At 42.0% G+C, this 17,456-nt stretch overlaps 1 protein-coding gene across 8 annotated transcripts in view; it reads left to right on the top strand.

Annotated features, from left to right (window-relative positions):
• pcdh19 (protocadherin 19) overlaps positions 1-17,456 on the top strand; it is a 55,100-nt gene that overhangs the window by 13,710 nt on the left and 23,934 nt on the right. For all 8 annotated transcript variants that reach the window (XM_031303276.2, XM_036001513.1, XM_031303273.2 and 5 more), the window contains exon 3: positions 16,874-16,932. In XM_031303276.2, coding sequence (XP_031159136.1) covers positions 16,874-16,932 — 59 coding nt within the window. The remainder of the gene's footprint in view (positions 1-16,873; positions 16,933-17,456) is intronic.

The following is a 17,456-nucleotide window of genomic DNA, read 5'->3' as shown; positions in this document are numbered from 1 at the left end:
CTTTGGGGGAATCTTTATTTTATTTTCTGAACAAAACCAGAATACTTTTCAGCAAGTAAACAAAGTGAGAAAATTACAATTCTGTTGTAATGACCACCATCAATATTTTGAGTGGGCCAAAAACTTTCAAAAAATGTCATCCAATGTGCAGAGAGAAAAGGTATTATAAAATTCATAGGTATCAGGCCTGTCATTTTGTTTTCACTGTCCTGTCTAGTTGAACTGCAGGTTACCAGACTTGTTGCCACATTGTTTAGAGAGTTCCCAGGGCTTTCTCCGGAGTGCTGATGCTGTGCATTTTGAATGACAGGGAAATGGGGTGGGGGAGATTCTGTGAAACGTAACAATACTGGCTGTGAAAGGAAACTTTTCCAAGCAGCCAGCTCTGGCACCAGGGAAGAATGACCTTTCCAAGTGTCCTGTTTTTTTTTGCCTAAACCAAAGAGGGAGCAGGAGGATGTTAGTTAGTGTTTTTCCCCAACAGATAAATGTCAACTTCTGCATGCATAATTGCCGAATGGAAAGGAGGAAGACTTGAACCAATTTGTTGGTAGATACGAATCCTGAGCTGAGTTATTCACTGCATTGCAGATATTGTCACAATACTTTCAGTGTCTCCTGCTTAAACTTTACGTCCTTTTATTTCTGTCATGTTTAGATCTGTACTTTAGCACCTGGCTTTACATTAGTTGCAACATCAAATGTAACTTAATTCAGCTGGAAATAAAAGAATTATCACTTTGTGACATGTCTATCTAAGGCAGAGCAGACAAAAGGGAGCAAACGTCATTGTATTACACACACACAAAGGCTGCATTATACCTTTGTTTTATTTGCTCCAGTGGTTGAGCAGTATTTCCTGTTTCTCCCCTCTTTTCATTTTCGGTAAATTCATACAGTGCTTTTGTTTCTAGACATAAACCTGGATGCGCATTAGGGAGTGCATGTATGGGATGTTTGATGAGCACGGAGGCTTTTGGCAGGCGAGCCACTATAGCAGCAATATCGGTCGCCTCAGAGCCATGCAGCAGTATGGCTAGAGAAGCAGCAGGGTAGCGTAATTGTGCATTGTTCATCCACAGAACAGAGGCAGAGCATGTAATGAGCTGTAGCATTTTCACCCAGCCAGCCTAATGGGCTATGACCGAGTATAGCCTTCTCAGAGCCCTTGCATTCCCTCTGCTCTGTTTGGCCAGTGTCTTGGGCCTCTTCTTTTCTTTTCTCCCATTCTCCCCCTTTTCTTTGCCCGATCAGCGTCAACCATTCCTTCACCCCTGTTATCCCTCTCCTTTATCTCCACTCCCCTACCCATTGTCCCCCTGTCTGAGGAGATGGTGGGACCCCTAATGTGTTCTATGTGTGGCTCCTTTTCTCATTCATGATGTCTGTAATGCCCTAAGCAGTCAGTCTGATTCGAGCTGACATACATCAGAATAGCTCATTGATGGAGCACCGTGTGCAGTGTGATTACATTAAAAACCCAAACACAGCATACAAATAAAAGTTCAGGTGGAGAATTTGCTGATGTTAGGTGTAGGGGATTTGTTGTTAGAAGTCGGCTTATTTTTCTATCAGAGGCTGTTTTGCATTTTGATTATCTAGTTTTCCTGAAATCAGTTCAGGTGGGCCTGTTTTGCTCAGGTTTGTTTTCCTGGGATTAGGGCTTTTCAGAAAGAGTCCTGGCCTATTATTTACACCCATCTCTAGTTTCTCAGGAGGCGGGAAACCATTTCTTTGCTCATACCAGATTAAGTTGGAAAGACAAGAATGTGTGCCAGGGAATAGATTAGATATCCACTCTGGGCTGAGCTCGGAAGATGAAAACACTACTAATGATAATAGTTATGATTGCCTTGCAAAGGAATTGATAATGACTTCACCAGCGTCTTTGTGCTCTCTTATGGCATCAGAAAACAATATTCAGGGTTCAGTCTGTGTCTGGCTGTGGAGCACAATGGGACGTCAGTTTTGACTTTCCCCTCACGTCCACCGCTTGACATACCACAGCATAGACAGCCAAGTTAATGAATGAAAAGCACTTGGTCTGTGTCAGACTGCTCCGAGTGCAGTCCTTTCCCCAGTAACCTCCTTAGTTCAAGATTACTCTCTGGTACCTGTTCTCTGTTTGAGAGCTGTTCCCAGTTCAGTCTTGTAGGAAGCTATTGAGAAGGTAAGGCAGCATATGTATACTTGTCAAAGAGAAGATTGCTTATAAGCTTTATGCGGTAACACTTTACTTAAGGTATCAACATAATCGTGACATGACACTGTCATAACTATGACATGACACTGTCATGAACGTGTCATAAATGTTATAAACAAGTCATAAACGTTTATGACTTCTGTCATTAAGTGTCATTCAGTTTTTGTCATGACAAGTTGACATTGTTTGGGTTGTCTTGATTATGACAACTTGACATTAATCAAAATGACATTACCAGAAGTTGTCTTGGTCATGACAAGTTGACATTGCATTTGTTTGGGATGTCTTTGTAATGACAACTTGACATTAACCAGGATGACATTACCAGAGAATGTCTTTGTCGTGACAACTTGACATAATGTCATGCTGTTTAATGCCAAGTTGTCTTAATAAGGACACTCCAAAGAAATTTAATGTCAAGTTGTCAGTACAAAGACATCCCAAACTAATTTAATGTCAACTTGTCATGACCAAGACAACTTCTGGTAATGTCACTTTTATTAATGACAAGTTATCATAATCAAGACAACCCAAACAATGTCAACTTGTCATGACAAAAACCAAATGACACTTAATGACAGAAGTCATAAACGTTTATGACTTGTTTATAATGTTTGTGACACGTTCATGACAGTGTCATGTCATAGTTATGACAGTGTCATGTCATGATTATGTCGATACCTTGAAGTAAAGTGTTACCCTTTATGCTTTAATAAGAGAAGTTGACTGCTTCGTTGGGGAGCATGGCACTATGGAGGGTCACTATGGAGGTTGAGTTGGAGTGCCGTTTTCTAGTTCAGAGATTGTTACATTAAAGCAGGCTGTAAATAATGCGTTGACAATATGATGCATGCACACATGGGAACATGAATACACTGTTTAGTTAAGAAAAACTTCTTTAGAAACTTTTCTGTGTACCGTTCAAGGAACAGTAATTTGAATCATAAACACTACAATAAGAAAATATGACATATATGAAATTAACTTATTTGCTTTTTGCAATGAGTGTTAGATGAGAAGGTTGCTCTATGATGTGTTTAGCCTAGCTTAGCACAAGCACTGCAAGCAGGGGGAACAGTTAACTTCCAGAAATGGTTGAATATTACCATAAAACGTTGTTTTAGGTTCAGAATAGAAAAAAAGTCTCACGTTTGAAGGAATATTTGATGTTAGGAAATACGCTTATTTATTTTTTGGATGAATTAAGCGAACAAGACTAATTATTGAGCTTTAGTGGTGCTGGTAAGCAGATTTCTTTCCTTTGGACAGAGCCAGTCTAGCTGTTTCCCCTTACTTTCAGTCTTTATGCTAAAATAAGCTAACTGCTTCTTGGCTCCAGTTTAATCGGCAGATATAAGAGTGGTATCAATCTTCTCATCTAACTCTCAGCAAGAAAGTGTATTACTCAAAATGTTGAACCATTATAATTCATTGTTGCATACATGTATGTTTTCCTTGATTAAATGTTATATTCTAGAAAAAAATAAATAAATCCAGTCTTAGCTTTGTTTTTCTCTCATTTTGCGGTATCAGGCCAAAATGTTGTCTATCCTAAATGTGAATGTGTAGCTGACCCCTTTTGTATGTGTGTGATAGGACAGCAGACAAAATACCAAGGGTGGTGGGGGAGGACATACATGGGAGTTGGTGTTCTGACTTCATTTGTTTGCTACCCAGTAATGATTATTTTAGCCTCTAAGCCCCAGATTTGGCCTTGTTTTGCTATGGGAAGCAGCCTCGATGGGGACAGAGCAGCCTTGCCCTGGCTGAGAAGCTTGTCTGTGGCTAAGCCGGTTGGCAACGAGAGTCAGGTACACAGCATGGACACATTTTGAGTGCAGTCATATGAGGTCAGCTGGGAAGTAAAAGGGGGGGGACAAAGGCAGAATATTTAGTATAGGTAAGGACGGGTCGGGGTTTGCTTTTGAATTACGTCCATGTGTTCGCTGGTGGCTAAATGAGAGCTTTTTCTAATTATAGACCTCCATCGTTTGCCTTGTTAGTAATGCTGGTAACAAGCCAGTTGCCAGCTTGCATGAGCAACTGCAGAAAGCTGACTTTTGGTTTAATTTGGAGGACTAGCTATAATCCAGACTAAATCCTTTAAAGCTGAAGCCCCCTCCCTCCCCCCACCACTGTTGGATTACTGGAGTGTCTTTAAAAGGATAAGGACCTGTTTATCACTGCTTCCCTCAACACTTGTTTGAGACTTCAGATGTGGGGGAGGACGGTTCATCGTCACCCAATGTGGCCAGTGTGGATATGACTCATAGTGATTAGGCATCTGACTGAGATCAATGATAATCACAATTTATGGTTTTTAAACCCCCACTGTCACAAAGGCATATGGATCTGAGCATATGCCTCCAATCCCACCCTGGTGATTTTCATCAGTAAGTTGAGTCAAACTGAATGAAGCAGCTAAATCAGATGTCCTGCAGCGCTTTATGTTCATTGCCTTTAATAATTTTCACACAGATATTTATGAACTGTTTTAACACAACTGTTCCCGCCTTTGTTGCGGATAAAATATGGATCTGCGACCAAATGGAATATCAGAAATCACTTGTCAAAGATAAACTGATCAAAGCCACAATGTCAAGCTTGTGCTTGAACTTGCAGTTTGCCAATATTTAACATTATTTCCATGTTCATCATTTTTGTAATAAGAATAGTAGATGGTAAATGGCCCATCTCAGTTTATATTGTCAGTGTTGCTGACATATGCTCTGCTTATAATCACTGAAATAATGATACTATTAAAGCATCATACTATTTTTTTTGCATCTCCACCATTATTTAAAAAAAAGAATAGTTTGACATTTTGTTGTTGCCAGGCAATCAGCGGAGACTCCAGTCCACCGCATCTCCCGGCCAAGAAATAGTCCGGCACATAACCCTCAGTAAAACCACAACTTGTCGTTTGTAGAGATTAAGCAAAAACAATATAACACATTCATTTATTTATGAGCTTTAGAAGTGCTGGTACTTGGATTTTTCACCTTGGACAGAGGCTAGCTCTTTCAAGTCCTTATGCAAAGCTAAGCTAACTGTCTCCCGGCTCAGATATCATGATTGATATCAATCTTCACATCTAAGTCTCTGCAGGAAAGTGAATAAGCATATAGTCCCAAAATGTCAAATTATTTCTTTTATGCTGCACTGAAATGAATGCAAAACAATGAGCTGCCGAGATGGCTGGAAAACACAAAAATCGAATAAATGAGCTAAAAATGCAAAACACTGTTTTGTTAAACAGCTATCGCACAGCTCAGGTGATTTTGACAAACAAGACAGGAGCTACAGAAAAGGTGCATACTACGGGTGTTTGTATCGCTCACTGCTAATGAAGTGTTGTTGGGAGTTGGAGGGGGCGTCAGTGTTGCAATAGGGAATATAGACCAATCTAGCACATGTGTTGTTTGAGATGCTATATTTGAGTGTGAGTCTGTTACTTATCTCATCGGGGTGTGATGGTGGTGAGGTGAGGGAGCGGAGTGAATTCCTGGTGGATCCAGACTGTGAACTCTGAGCTCTCATCTCGGGAGCAGTCTCGGAGTTACAGAGAGAGCCAAGCCACATGGGGGGAGTGTAGAAATAGAAGTCGCGAGCACTTGTTTACCTCAGTGTCAACATTTTTGACTCAGCTCATTAACCTGTGCACCTGGGTAAAGCAACACATCTCTCGCTCTCTGTCTCTCTCTCCCTCTTTCTCACAATTAATAATGATAACTAAGGGAACGCATAAACACATTAGAGTCGAGCTAATGAACAAATGCAACAACATGGTGACAGGGCAGCTATCACACCTCAACGGCAGCGAATCGATTTCAGCTGATACCAGTTCACAGATACACCCTGTAGCACTTTCCTCAAATCTAATCATGGATCCATTTAAACTACATTAGCTGGGAGTCTACTTGCCATTAAAATGGGTTTTTAATTTCTATTATTTTGAAAGCATTGGTTAAAAATGAACCAAGTGCAGAGGTAAAGTAACAACCATACGTCTTCCATCGCTGTAAGATGGAAAAGGAGAAGAGTCTCCACACTCATCCGAGCTTTCCCCTCCTCTTATCGCTTCCCCTCTCGTCCTATTACCCATGCAGCCAGCATCCTCTCTAAATTGTTTTGTATGACCTTTGCTACAGTAGCACTAATTATTACCATCACACAGGCCCTGTAAGGCACACAGCTAATTATACTGGATTTATCTGAAGGGACATTGGTGCCATTCTTCATAGGCATGTCATGGCTACTGTCAGTGTGGGTGATCTAAAACCAGAATGAGGTTAATATGGGTAATACAGTAATAGTAATTAGAGTCACAATAATTACAAGCATAGTTGTAATAACAATGAAGACTAGGTTATTAGTAATAGGGGTCCAACATTAACTCGCTACACATATGCAATACCTTATATAATTGGCATTGCCAAAAAAAAATGCGAGAAGTGCTGTGCAATATGCATAATGACATTAGTGATGAGCCAGATTGTTGCTGTTTCCTCTGAATCTATGTTTGACAGTGGTAGTTGAAAGATACATTTTCAAAGGCATTGTGGGATTACCCCCTAGTGTAGGTACCAGGACCTTTAGTCATTGCATCTCATAAAGAGTTGTTACTAGAGGAAGCGATATTTTTCAAAGCTCCATCTTGAATGAAGAAGGGCAGTTGGAGCCGTCTTTTGGCTGGCAGGCAACTCGTGTAATGAGCCTAAGAGGGTTCCAATTATTCCACTTGCGATCAAAAAGGAAAGGAGATTACTTCTCTTGCCTTTTTTTCTTTGACATTTCACACAGTAACATCTTTTGATAGGGGCTGGGGGAGAGAGGAAAAAGAAAACGATTGCTAGCGAGCGCCTGATAGTCTTGAACAGGCTCCAGCACTACAGTCCTTTCTGTCTAGCAGAGACAAAGCAATGCTTTTGCAGCTCACACATTTTCTTCCTTTATTTTTTATATATGTTTTTGTAATAAAACTACTTTTCCCAGTGCATGGTACATTAGCTTTCTCTCAGACCGTGTCACCTGCGCAAGACAGAAAGGGAGCTTTCATATGACCGCAGGCTTTGGCTACAGCAGACTTGATGGCCGATCGCTGCCATATTTCTCCACAGAGCTATTGTAAATTGCGAGGAGGCATGTTGGGTACTCACTCACTCACTGCAGTTGTTTTCCTCCTCTGCTTAACAGTGTAAGTCATGTTCCACAGAATACAGTGGGGAGTTGAATTATTCAATTGTGTACAGATTTTTCCCCTCTCCTTTTCATTTATTAAATTCCCAGATTACAAGTAAAAGTACATTAGATGCCTGGCGGTAACTAAAAGGATTTCTCCTATAGGATAGCTCACTAAATCAGCCTCGGAGAAATAAATGATGAAAAAAGACAAATAATGTGATGTACCACTGCACTGAGACAAAGACAACTCCAATCGGCACAGATAAACATCCACCCCCTAAGATATGTTCGTGGTAGATAACAGCACACACACACAAACAGACACACAAGTGCACAGAGCAGAGCTTTGATAAGCACGAAAATTACTACATGTTGTTTATGGTGGCAGAACAAAAGGATTCAAGGTCTTCATTTCAAGAAATCAAGCTGTGGAAAGGTGGATGCAGGGTTTAAGATGCATTTCAATTAGATAGATTTGACTTCATAATATAGACATAATTATGGGGAAACAAGATATGTGCTCGAGTGTTTTTTGTGTGTGAGACTGAGATCTGGGAATACAGTGCCTTGCCTTCCCCTGTGAATCCACTGCAGGGGTAGAGATCCACCGTCTGTTGCTGTTTTCCATGACCCTGTATATCCCCCCGCAGTGAAAAACCATGTTTGCCCCCAAAGACGGCCCTAATACAAATTAAATTAAATGAAGTCAGTGCGGCTAATCCCTGTGTGTTTCAACTGCTGAAACAACCCCCTCCCTCACGAATGAGTGGGTCAAGCCCGCTGCATCTGGCCTCCTCTCCACTGGCCCTGCTCTTAAGCTGCTGGGCTCCCAGTCCCTGACGGAGACAACAGCAGGCCTCGCTCCGACTTTTCCCACTGCGACTGTATGTGTGCGTTTGTGTAAACATGTGTGTTTCACTGTAAATCTGTGCTGTGTTATTCCCTTTCTGACTCACACAGTGTTTACTCCCTTGTGCTTGTATTGCCTTTGCGCCTGCATGTTTGCATGTGAGCATTTCTTCGAGAAAGCTTTATTTTTGTTTGTGACCGTCTTACGCTATTCACACACATTTCTTGTTTTTGCTGGCGTTTTAGATTTTAATTGTAAAGTTACAGTTAAATGTAAAATACAGAGAATTCAGATGTCCACATCTCGCAGACAAACTACTTAACAGCAGTGTAATGGAAAACAAACAGTGGCGTCCGACCCACTTAGTGTTGGATGATGTTTTGTTCTGCCTGTGCCCTGATGGCAGCCTGTCACAGTCCTGTTAACAAGCTGGATTTAAAGATGCGGTGGTGATGTGCAAGCAGCTAATACTCTGCTGTCAATCCAGTGCTGACAGCTGCCTCGAAAGACCAACCCAAATATTAGCACCAGATGTGCTTCTCATTGAAGCAACAGCAAACAGGATCAAAAGCTAACTAGGCTTTCATAGCTGGATCACTGATAGGAGTAGCCTTGTTGTGACGCTAGCTAAAAGATCTCATATGCCCATCTGTTTAATAAAAAGCCCCTTTCTGTGATACGCACTTTGGCATTGAGCCCAATCGTCCACCCCTGATTTGTGCACCAGCTCTGATTTGCGAGACAAAGTGCACCAACTGAGTTTTAGCAGCTGGTGTACACAGATATTGTGTTTAGCAGGCTGTGGGTTAGGTGGGCGGGTTGCTTTTTGAAGAGCTGGAGTCTGGTGTATGTGTGTGTGTGTGTGTGTGTGTGTGTGTGTGTGTGTGTGTGTGTGTGTGTGTGTGTATGTGTTTGTCGACAGTATGCGCATTTGTGTGTGTGCGCTGCGGATCTGAGCACCTGCACACATGCCCTTTGAAAAGCTCCATCACCCCTCCATCCAGCCAACATGCAGTGTAAACATGGTTTGTTTGAGCGAGTGGCCGGGGGTAGTTGGATTAATGAGCGCTGATGAAGTTCCACTTGTAACCTGGGTGCTGCCTCCCTATTTGCTGGAGTGGCTGTGATGTGGTAGTGTGTCTGGAGGCGGTGACTCATTCCCTTTACCCAGTGTCAGATTAAGGCATGTCAATAAACAGACCCACTCAATCCATCTCCGAGTGACTGCATCCGCTCACAGAGACTTCCAGTCTGTAATGAGCTGCTGCAAATCTCCATCCAACTAAAATGTCTGGAAAGATGCCTTGTCACAGTCAGCGAGAGAAAAAAGAGAGAGGGAGGGAGACAGAGAGACTACAGCAGCAGCGACGTGACTGGCAGTCACCTTTGAGCTGCTAAGAGAAAACGTATCAAGCGTCGTGCTCCAGAGTGTTGTAGAGTGCAAGTTGATCAGCTCTCCTCGCAGATTCGCAGATTTCTCATTTCCGTCGTCCCCATGTGTATTGAGTTAATCAAAAATTAATTCTAAGTTTACTGATTTTCAAAAGTGACTCAAAGTTATGCTGTTTATTCACTGCTCTCGTGTAAGCATTTAAGGGGAATGTGTTTACATAATCTGCAGTGTCTCTGAGTGTTTATTTTTAAGGCCCTGCCCAGGGGAGGTGGGAGAAACCTTTGGGAATTCCTTGTGCACTAATATAGCGTGCCCCCCCTCCCCCTCAACACTGGCTAATATAGGGCACATTTGAGATGAGAAAATGCTATCTAGTAATTTTCCCCTAAAACTGAAATGACTGTTAAACACATATGTTTGTAGTGCTTTTTCCCAGAGGGTCTGGAATAACAGTAAATCTACCTGGATTAGATGTTACACTCAACATTTCCGGCGTCTGCTAGAAAAAAACACAACACTTACCTCTCTCGCTTGGCGCCATACACACATTAATGGATTTGGGGATGTGAGGAGTGTGAAAACCTTTCGGTCTGACATCCAAATTAAAGAAAATCCCTCAAGACTTGCCTAAAGGGGAAGTGCCTGCTATTTGAGTTTGATTAGGCTCTGACGGCTCTAAGAAAAGTAAGCCGATTTCTTTTAGGAAACAGCCTCGATAGTCAAGTCTTTTTCCTCCCTCTTCCCTTTTTACTATGTAAAACCATGAATCCTAATCTTATAGAGATACTCAGGTTTTCTTTCTGACTTAGAGATAGAATAAGTCTGGAAACACATGCAGACCTGAATGCTGAACAGGTGTTAAATGAAACTCTATCCAGCTTCATGTGTCTGGTGATGCAGTAGACCCCTGTTCATTCTAAGTGGACAATATGACTCCCATCTGAGAGGCTTAAAAGCACCAGCCTTGTCTCTTAAGACAAAGACAAAACAAAAACACCAACTCCGGATCCCACACAGCCACCAACAGTTTGAAACATGTTGGTCCTGAGCAGTGATTCTCTGGTAAGACAACAGCTCTGACTCAAGCCTCTTTAGCGTCAGCCGACTCCGCTGGAATGCAGACGTCTGCAGAGGGAGCCTATTATTTAAAATCTTTTCATCATGCTGAAAGGGAGGGAAATATCTTTGACGTTGAGAAGCTCATGAATAATGAATGTGGTTTCTATCAATGTATGCATAATAAATCACATCTCTACTAACTGGACTTCTGTGGAGCCTGTAGTCCTGAGTGACATGGAGACTTTTGTCTCTGTTTCAGAATAAAAGACAGCCGCATTATCTTCTGCAGTTTCCTATGTGGGGGTGATACACAGGTGGAACAAGCAATAGCTTTAGTACTTTGGCCCTTTTCCTCACTTTATGAGAGCAGGGGGTGATTGTTTTGGTCAGAATGAGCAAATATTTGTTCAATTTCCCACAGAAAGTCAAGCTAAATGAGGAGGAAGTGCAAGCAGGAAGTGGTGTTGTGTTCACAAATCGGTTTCATTGTGTTTCAGAGAAGCTGTTATTTAGTTTGCTCAAACAATACTCAACACGTAACACATGTGGTCAAGGACACAATTGACCTCATAATAGCGCTCAGTTCACCCAGTTTATTTGTTTATTTATTTTTGCTCAGTTCACAAAGACTGCAGAAGTGTACAAGCTACAGCTGAGCAAGGCAGCTTTTAAAAACCTTTTCACCACAGTATCACTCGCTTTTATAACATGATTGATTCCCAAATGGGCTGCTGGGTTTGGGATGAATTGATGGGTGATGAAGTGAAATGATGCAGAGAATGTGGCAGGTTATTTGTCACACGTGTACCCTTCTGTCACAATTGATTGTGTATAATTTGAGTTTGCAGGGGAGCCAGTTGATATTAAATGGTAACAACTCTCTGTATTCATCACAGCAGGCCCCCTTTAACAGGCAGAAATAGAAAATGTAATCTCATCCACAACCATGGCTGTGCCTCAGGCACTCTTTCACCCTTTTTACCGCTGATCCTCCCTTAGGGGCCCTGCCCTCTATAAAGGAAGAGAGAAATCTATAATCTAGCAGATGGCAGAGGATCTATGGGAAATTCTATAATCGGGAAAGTGATGATGATGATGGTCGTTGGGGTAGAGTGGGCAGAGGGGTGGAGGGTTACGGCAACTCAGGGCCAAAGAGTGCTTCTTCCTTCTCGCATAAATAATAGACAAAATCCACTCCGAGCAGGTGCCTTGGTGGTCTGTGTTTTTTCGTCATAAGTGTCTCACAGACTGAATGTGAGCTGCTGTGAGGTGCTGCTGGGTGCAGACCCAGAGGCGAGGTGGTCGGGCGCCAGCTCAGCCCTGCAAGTCAGGGATTGTTGGAGCAGTGCTTTTTGTAGGGAAGCAGAAAGAGAGAGTCTGTGTGTGCAGGAATGTGAATGTGCAAGAGGCTCAAAGTAAAGCATTTCTTTTCATAGTCGCAGTGTATAGGATGAAAAAGTCAGCCGCAGGCGCGCACGCACACACACACACACACACACACACACACACACACACACACACACACACACACACACACACACACACACACACACACTCTCACTCTCTCTCTCTCTCTCTCCTCAGCATCCTCACTGCAGAATTACATGAGGGGAATACATGCATCTGTAAACAGGCAGTTTTAAACACTGACCATCCTTCTTCCAGTGGAGTTTTTCTCCTAATTTCCTCCTCTCTCCTACTTTTTTCATCACTACTCTTTATCGCAACCAAACCTAGCTGGATAATGAAGCCTTTTTTATTTTCTAATTGCAGCTGGCTTGCCCTCTAAACCCCCTGGATCTCTTTCTCCTCATCTCGTCCTTTAGCAATGGGATATCAATAACAAGGCACATTATGTGTAACATTTCCTTCCTGGACCGAGGGGAGTCTGTGAGCGAGCAGCAGCAACAATGAACGAAGACACAACCTCACACTGCTTAAACACAGAATGAAGCAGCAAAATTTGATCTGACAGTTTTAATTGATTCTGCCTAGTCTGTTCTGTATGTTTAAACTGTGCGTTTTAGTGTGGCGGTATCCATAACAATCGTGGCTTGATGTTTTTTGTCAGCTAAATTGATGACATTAAAGAGTTGCATCCATGACCAACATGAAACACTCACTTCTGTAATCAATTTTTCTTCTTTTAGACACTCAATTTTTTTAGACACAGTCCTGACAACTCACTCCACCCTGCTTAAATACCTTCTGTTTTTAAGCAGTTTAACTCATGTTTGATAGATACACTTTATCCCAACTGTTAACTTTGCTTAAAAGATTGATTGTATGTATCCATATTTAAGCAAGGTTTAATTTTGTAATTTGCTAAATGGCAGGTATTCCTGACAAAGATACAGCCTGGCAAATACTTCTTGTCAAAATCGCAGTATTCTGGTTTCATGTCAGTCTGCTTTTTAAACTGGAAATGGAAATGGAAATGGAAATGGAAAAGAAACAAATCTCTACAAATTAAATTCTTGAATAAGAAACAGATTGCTGATGGCATCATCAGTGCCAGTCGTGGCAGTGCATGTCGCTGCATCTGTCCGTTTTTTTCGCGCTTGCTTCCCTGTTTAAATGTTATACTGTGCTGTATCAGCCTCAATAATACATACAGTAGGGCAGCTGTGTGACATTTTTTCTCTCTCTTTTCTCTCCTATCTGTGTGACATCTGCTGAACTTGTCGGGTGTTTACTGGTGTAACAACTGGTGTCTTCACTCCCCACCCCTCCTCTTCTCTCTGGTGCTCCCCATGCCCCCACACAATGAATACACTTGCATCCAGACTACAGAACCAATTGTCACACTGGAAGGAAGGCAAATCAAATCTTACGGCAGCAACTAGGCGAGGAGATTGCTTTTCCTCTCAGTGGCAGAGGAGCGAGCCCATCGTCCCTGTGCCCCAGGTTTTACTGGAGAGAAAGAAGCAAAGGGTGAAAGGGGAAAGCTACTGGGCTGCAGCAGCTGGACCGCAAGTCTCCCGCAGGTCAAGTCTCACCCATTTCCCCCCATCTTCACCCTCTCTCTCTCTCTCTCTCTCTCTCTCTCTCTCTCTCTCTCTCTCTCTACTCTCTTTCCACTTCCCTCCCCACTCATCCTGACACTACCTATCAGTCACCCGGCGACACTGGTTTTCTACATTCCTCCCTCCAGTCCTCCAGATGAAACGGAACAATAATTATGGGGATAGAGTGGCTCTGGCCGCCAAACTGGGGCCGCTCAGATCACAACAACACATTGTCCAACCTGATTAAGTAGCCATTTGTGGCGTCCTCGCTGTAGTTAAGCAGTCCTCATCCTCTTGCCTGAAACTTGACCTCTCAGCAAGATATATTGACATTTCCTCCAATTTGAGGTCGGTCAGAAATGTGGGGGAAGACATTACATTTCTTTACAGGAAGCCTGGGCTAATGCATCTGATTCTCTCTCAGAATAGGCACATTTGACTGACTCACCAATGCCCAAGGTTATGCCTTCACATGTTTGGCATTTCCACTGACAATATAATAAAAGCAGGATATGTGGTTATCGCCAATTAATCCTTTGAGTAATCATGAGCTATAGAAGAAATGGGGAAGCAAAAACATTGCATGGACGAATACTATGAAGAGTCAACTTTGGATGTACCGACTACCCACTTAAGAGAGCTCCATGTAAAAACCCTGAGAGGGAATTGCATTATGGAAACTACAGTTCCATTTCTGGACTTGAGCAGCTTTAGAGCTGGGGCATACGGCCTTCCTCTCCAGGCCATGCTTACACAGAACCTGCCATCCAAACCAATTACAGGCTGCAGCCAGAGTGACATTCTCAAGAAATTTTCTATCTTGTCTTTTAAATGAAGTTTTCCCCTTGTTACTCATGCCTTGCATTTTCATTAGTCTCTCACTGGATGCTCAGTGACTATAGAAGAAGAGACAGTTTGATTCGTGTTCACTGGGACCAAAGTGGAGCACGGGAGAGCACAAAACATGTACAGTACAGTACATGTTTGCTATAGCATAATAGCATTATTGATCAACATTATTGATCTATCATAGAAGCATTATATATATAGAAATATCTTTTAAGAGAAAGATCATATTCTTTGATAAAACACCAACTATTTGTCTAAAGAATGGCATGATTTATAAATAAATTTAAGGTAATGTGTTAATCATTCATTAATAACTAATATGAGTTGCAGTGTGTTGCCACTGTCGCTACCTTTGATATTTAATAAAGTCAAGCTGAACAGGAACAAAAGGAGTCAGGGGTAATACAAGAGAACAAACAATAACATGTTAATTAAATTCCTTTTTATGAATTATCTTCTCTATATTAATGAGTTAAAGTTTAATTAGGGGTAAATGGTAAAGGGAGACAGAATGATGCTAACCTTCAGCGCAAACACATTACATCATAATTGAGCGAACCCCAATCAGAGGTTTGCCCTTGCATTGTTGCTTAGCATTATACAAACTGCCTGCAAAAATAATTAGAAGGAAAGGAGGTGAGATGGCAAACAACAGTTTATCTCCTAATGATTGAAGGTCGACCTATGCACCTTTGAGAATACTGAAAGATAACTACATCCCTGACATACATACAAGTTCCTTTAGGTTTACAGCAACTAAAGAGACGAGAACAGCATCATTCGAATAATAATGCTGCACAGCATATAAGAAAATGGCATCAATACCGCAAATCTAAACAAACAAGGACATGTATTTGGTAGCATTAACAAGCTCTTACATTTTTCATAGACTGCAAACAGGTCATGGTAGCTATTTGCCAGAGGTAAACACCATGCATTGGCTGCTGTGATCTGCCAACATCACTTTTATTTATTTATGCATTTATTTATTTATTTATTTCAAAAGAGATCCAAGAAGCCTGGGACTAATGTTTGACATTTCCATTGCTCCCCCGTCCTCACTGCTCATACTCCTCTGCATTGTGGTTTCACTTCCACGTAGTCGCTGAAAAAGTTCAAAATGTTCAACTCCGTTAACATCTAATGAGGAGAGTGTGCGCACAGTTGCACACTGAGTTTTAATCCAAATCTGTTTGGTCACCATGTATGACAGCTGTGCAGGGCCACTGCTACCTCAACAGCAGGCCTGTGTCAAATGTGTAGCTCACTTGATAATCAGCAACTGTGCTCCAGTGCCTGCATTAACCTTTCTTATCATAGGGGTGACTTTTTTTTCAACATGGCTTTGATATCGGTACTGTAGACTTCCCTCGGAAGTCAGCCATTGACTCACAGCTTTTTATCAGGATAAAATATCTGCGCCGTGGAACTTTAGGTGAAGGCTCTGCTTTCTTTCTGCAGAAAACACCTGCATCTTATCAAAGTTTGTCAAAAGGGTCGTATCATGGCTTTTCGCAGGACTGGGGAAGTCCTTTGAGAGGCTTTGATACCCTTTGGCCCTCTGACATCTTACCAAGTGTGAGTAGAAGCTTGGCAGACGCAGGAGGCGCTACCTGCTCAGTGTATACTAACTCCTCTGTCCATGTGCTCTTAATCGTCAGACTTTTCCTTGCTAAATAAATGTTTAAAAAAAAAGAATGAATGTAGGATGCCTTTGAACTGTGTTCTCTAATGTGGGTCAGGGATCTATCGTATGCATATTCCGAAAGGCTTTTCATCTGCAATTGCGGAGTTAAGATTCCCCTGGTGCACTTTTAATTTCATCTACTTCTCTTGCAGTTATTTATTTAATATTTCCACATTAATGTTTTCTCAAACATGGTTAACACAAAGTTCAGAGAAGAAAAAAGGGAAACTTTTCTTCTCCCTCTGTCTGCATGATAGTCTGTCCGCCCTAATGACTCCATTTTAAAGACGGTGGGCTGACTGGCAGCGGAGGGAGGGAGCAAGGGATCGAGAGCGGGGAGGGTGAAGAGGAGAAGAGAGGCTGCGCTCACTGCAGCACTCTCCTCGACTCTCAGCTCCCAGTCAGCCTCTCTGTGTGTGTGCTTTGAAAGAGAATAGGATTCAGCCCTTTGAAAGCCGAGGCTGCTCACTGGGGCCTTTGTGTAAAATAACATTTCAACTGAAAGCCAATTACTGGTAACATTATTTTGGTTGCTTCCATTATTAAAAGTACCTCTCTCTGTTGCCCCCCCATCATCCTTCAACCACAACCCCCACCCCAACCACTCACCCCCCCAACGCCCTGCTTCGCTTTGTTACAGACGGAGAATTATTCCATTGACTCCAGTTACGTGAACAGCAGAGCCCACCTCATTAAAAGGTATGTCTTGATTAGGAATTGTTACCAGCACCTCGTTACCATTGTTATCTGTAATTATTTTATCTAATGAGTGCACAGCTACCGTTGCAGCAGTTTGCATGTGTAATTGCATGTTTCTCATTCAGTATAATTGCAATGGGAGGATAAGATTTGGGGATCAATTGCATTACTCCACAGTGCGTTTAGTAGACATTTGTTGAAATGAGCCACAAACTCACACTTTCAGATTATTAGATTACACACAGCAGCAGAATCAGCAAGTAATGATTTTTGTATTTACAGATAACCTTATTACTCTGCTGTAATTCTCTTCATTAGCAACACATGTGGCTTGAATTGCATCAGGATACAGCTTAAAACCACTACTTATGATTAAATGATATTCGAGAGATTTCTCAAGTGCTTTTCCTCCACTGTTTTTAAAAACAGGAATAGCTTCATGAATAGTCAATAAGTATGTTGTTTTTTTCCCTTGGGTGAAAAAGTGAAGAATACATGTTTTCATTGTGCTTTGTATTTCAGTC

Source organism: Sander lucioperca, chromosome 1, assembly GCF_008315115.2.
Source record: "Sander lucioperca isolate FBNREF2018 chromosome 1, SLUC_FBN_1.2, whole genome shotgun sequence".
NCBI classification, from domain to species: Eukaryota; Metazoa; Chordata; class Actinopteri; order Perciformes; family Percidae; genus Sander; species Sander lucioperca.
This window is presented reverse-complemented; position numbering and strand designations above follow the sequence as displayed.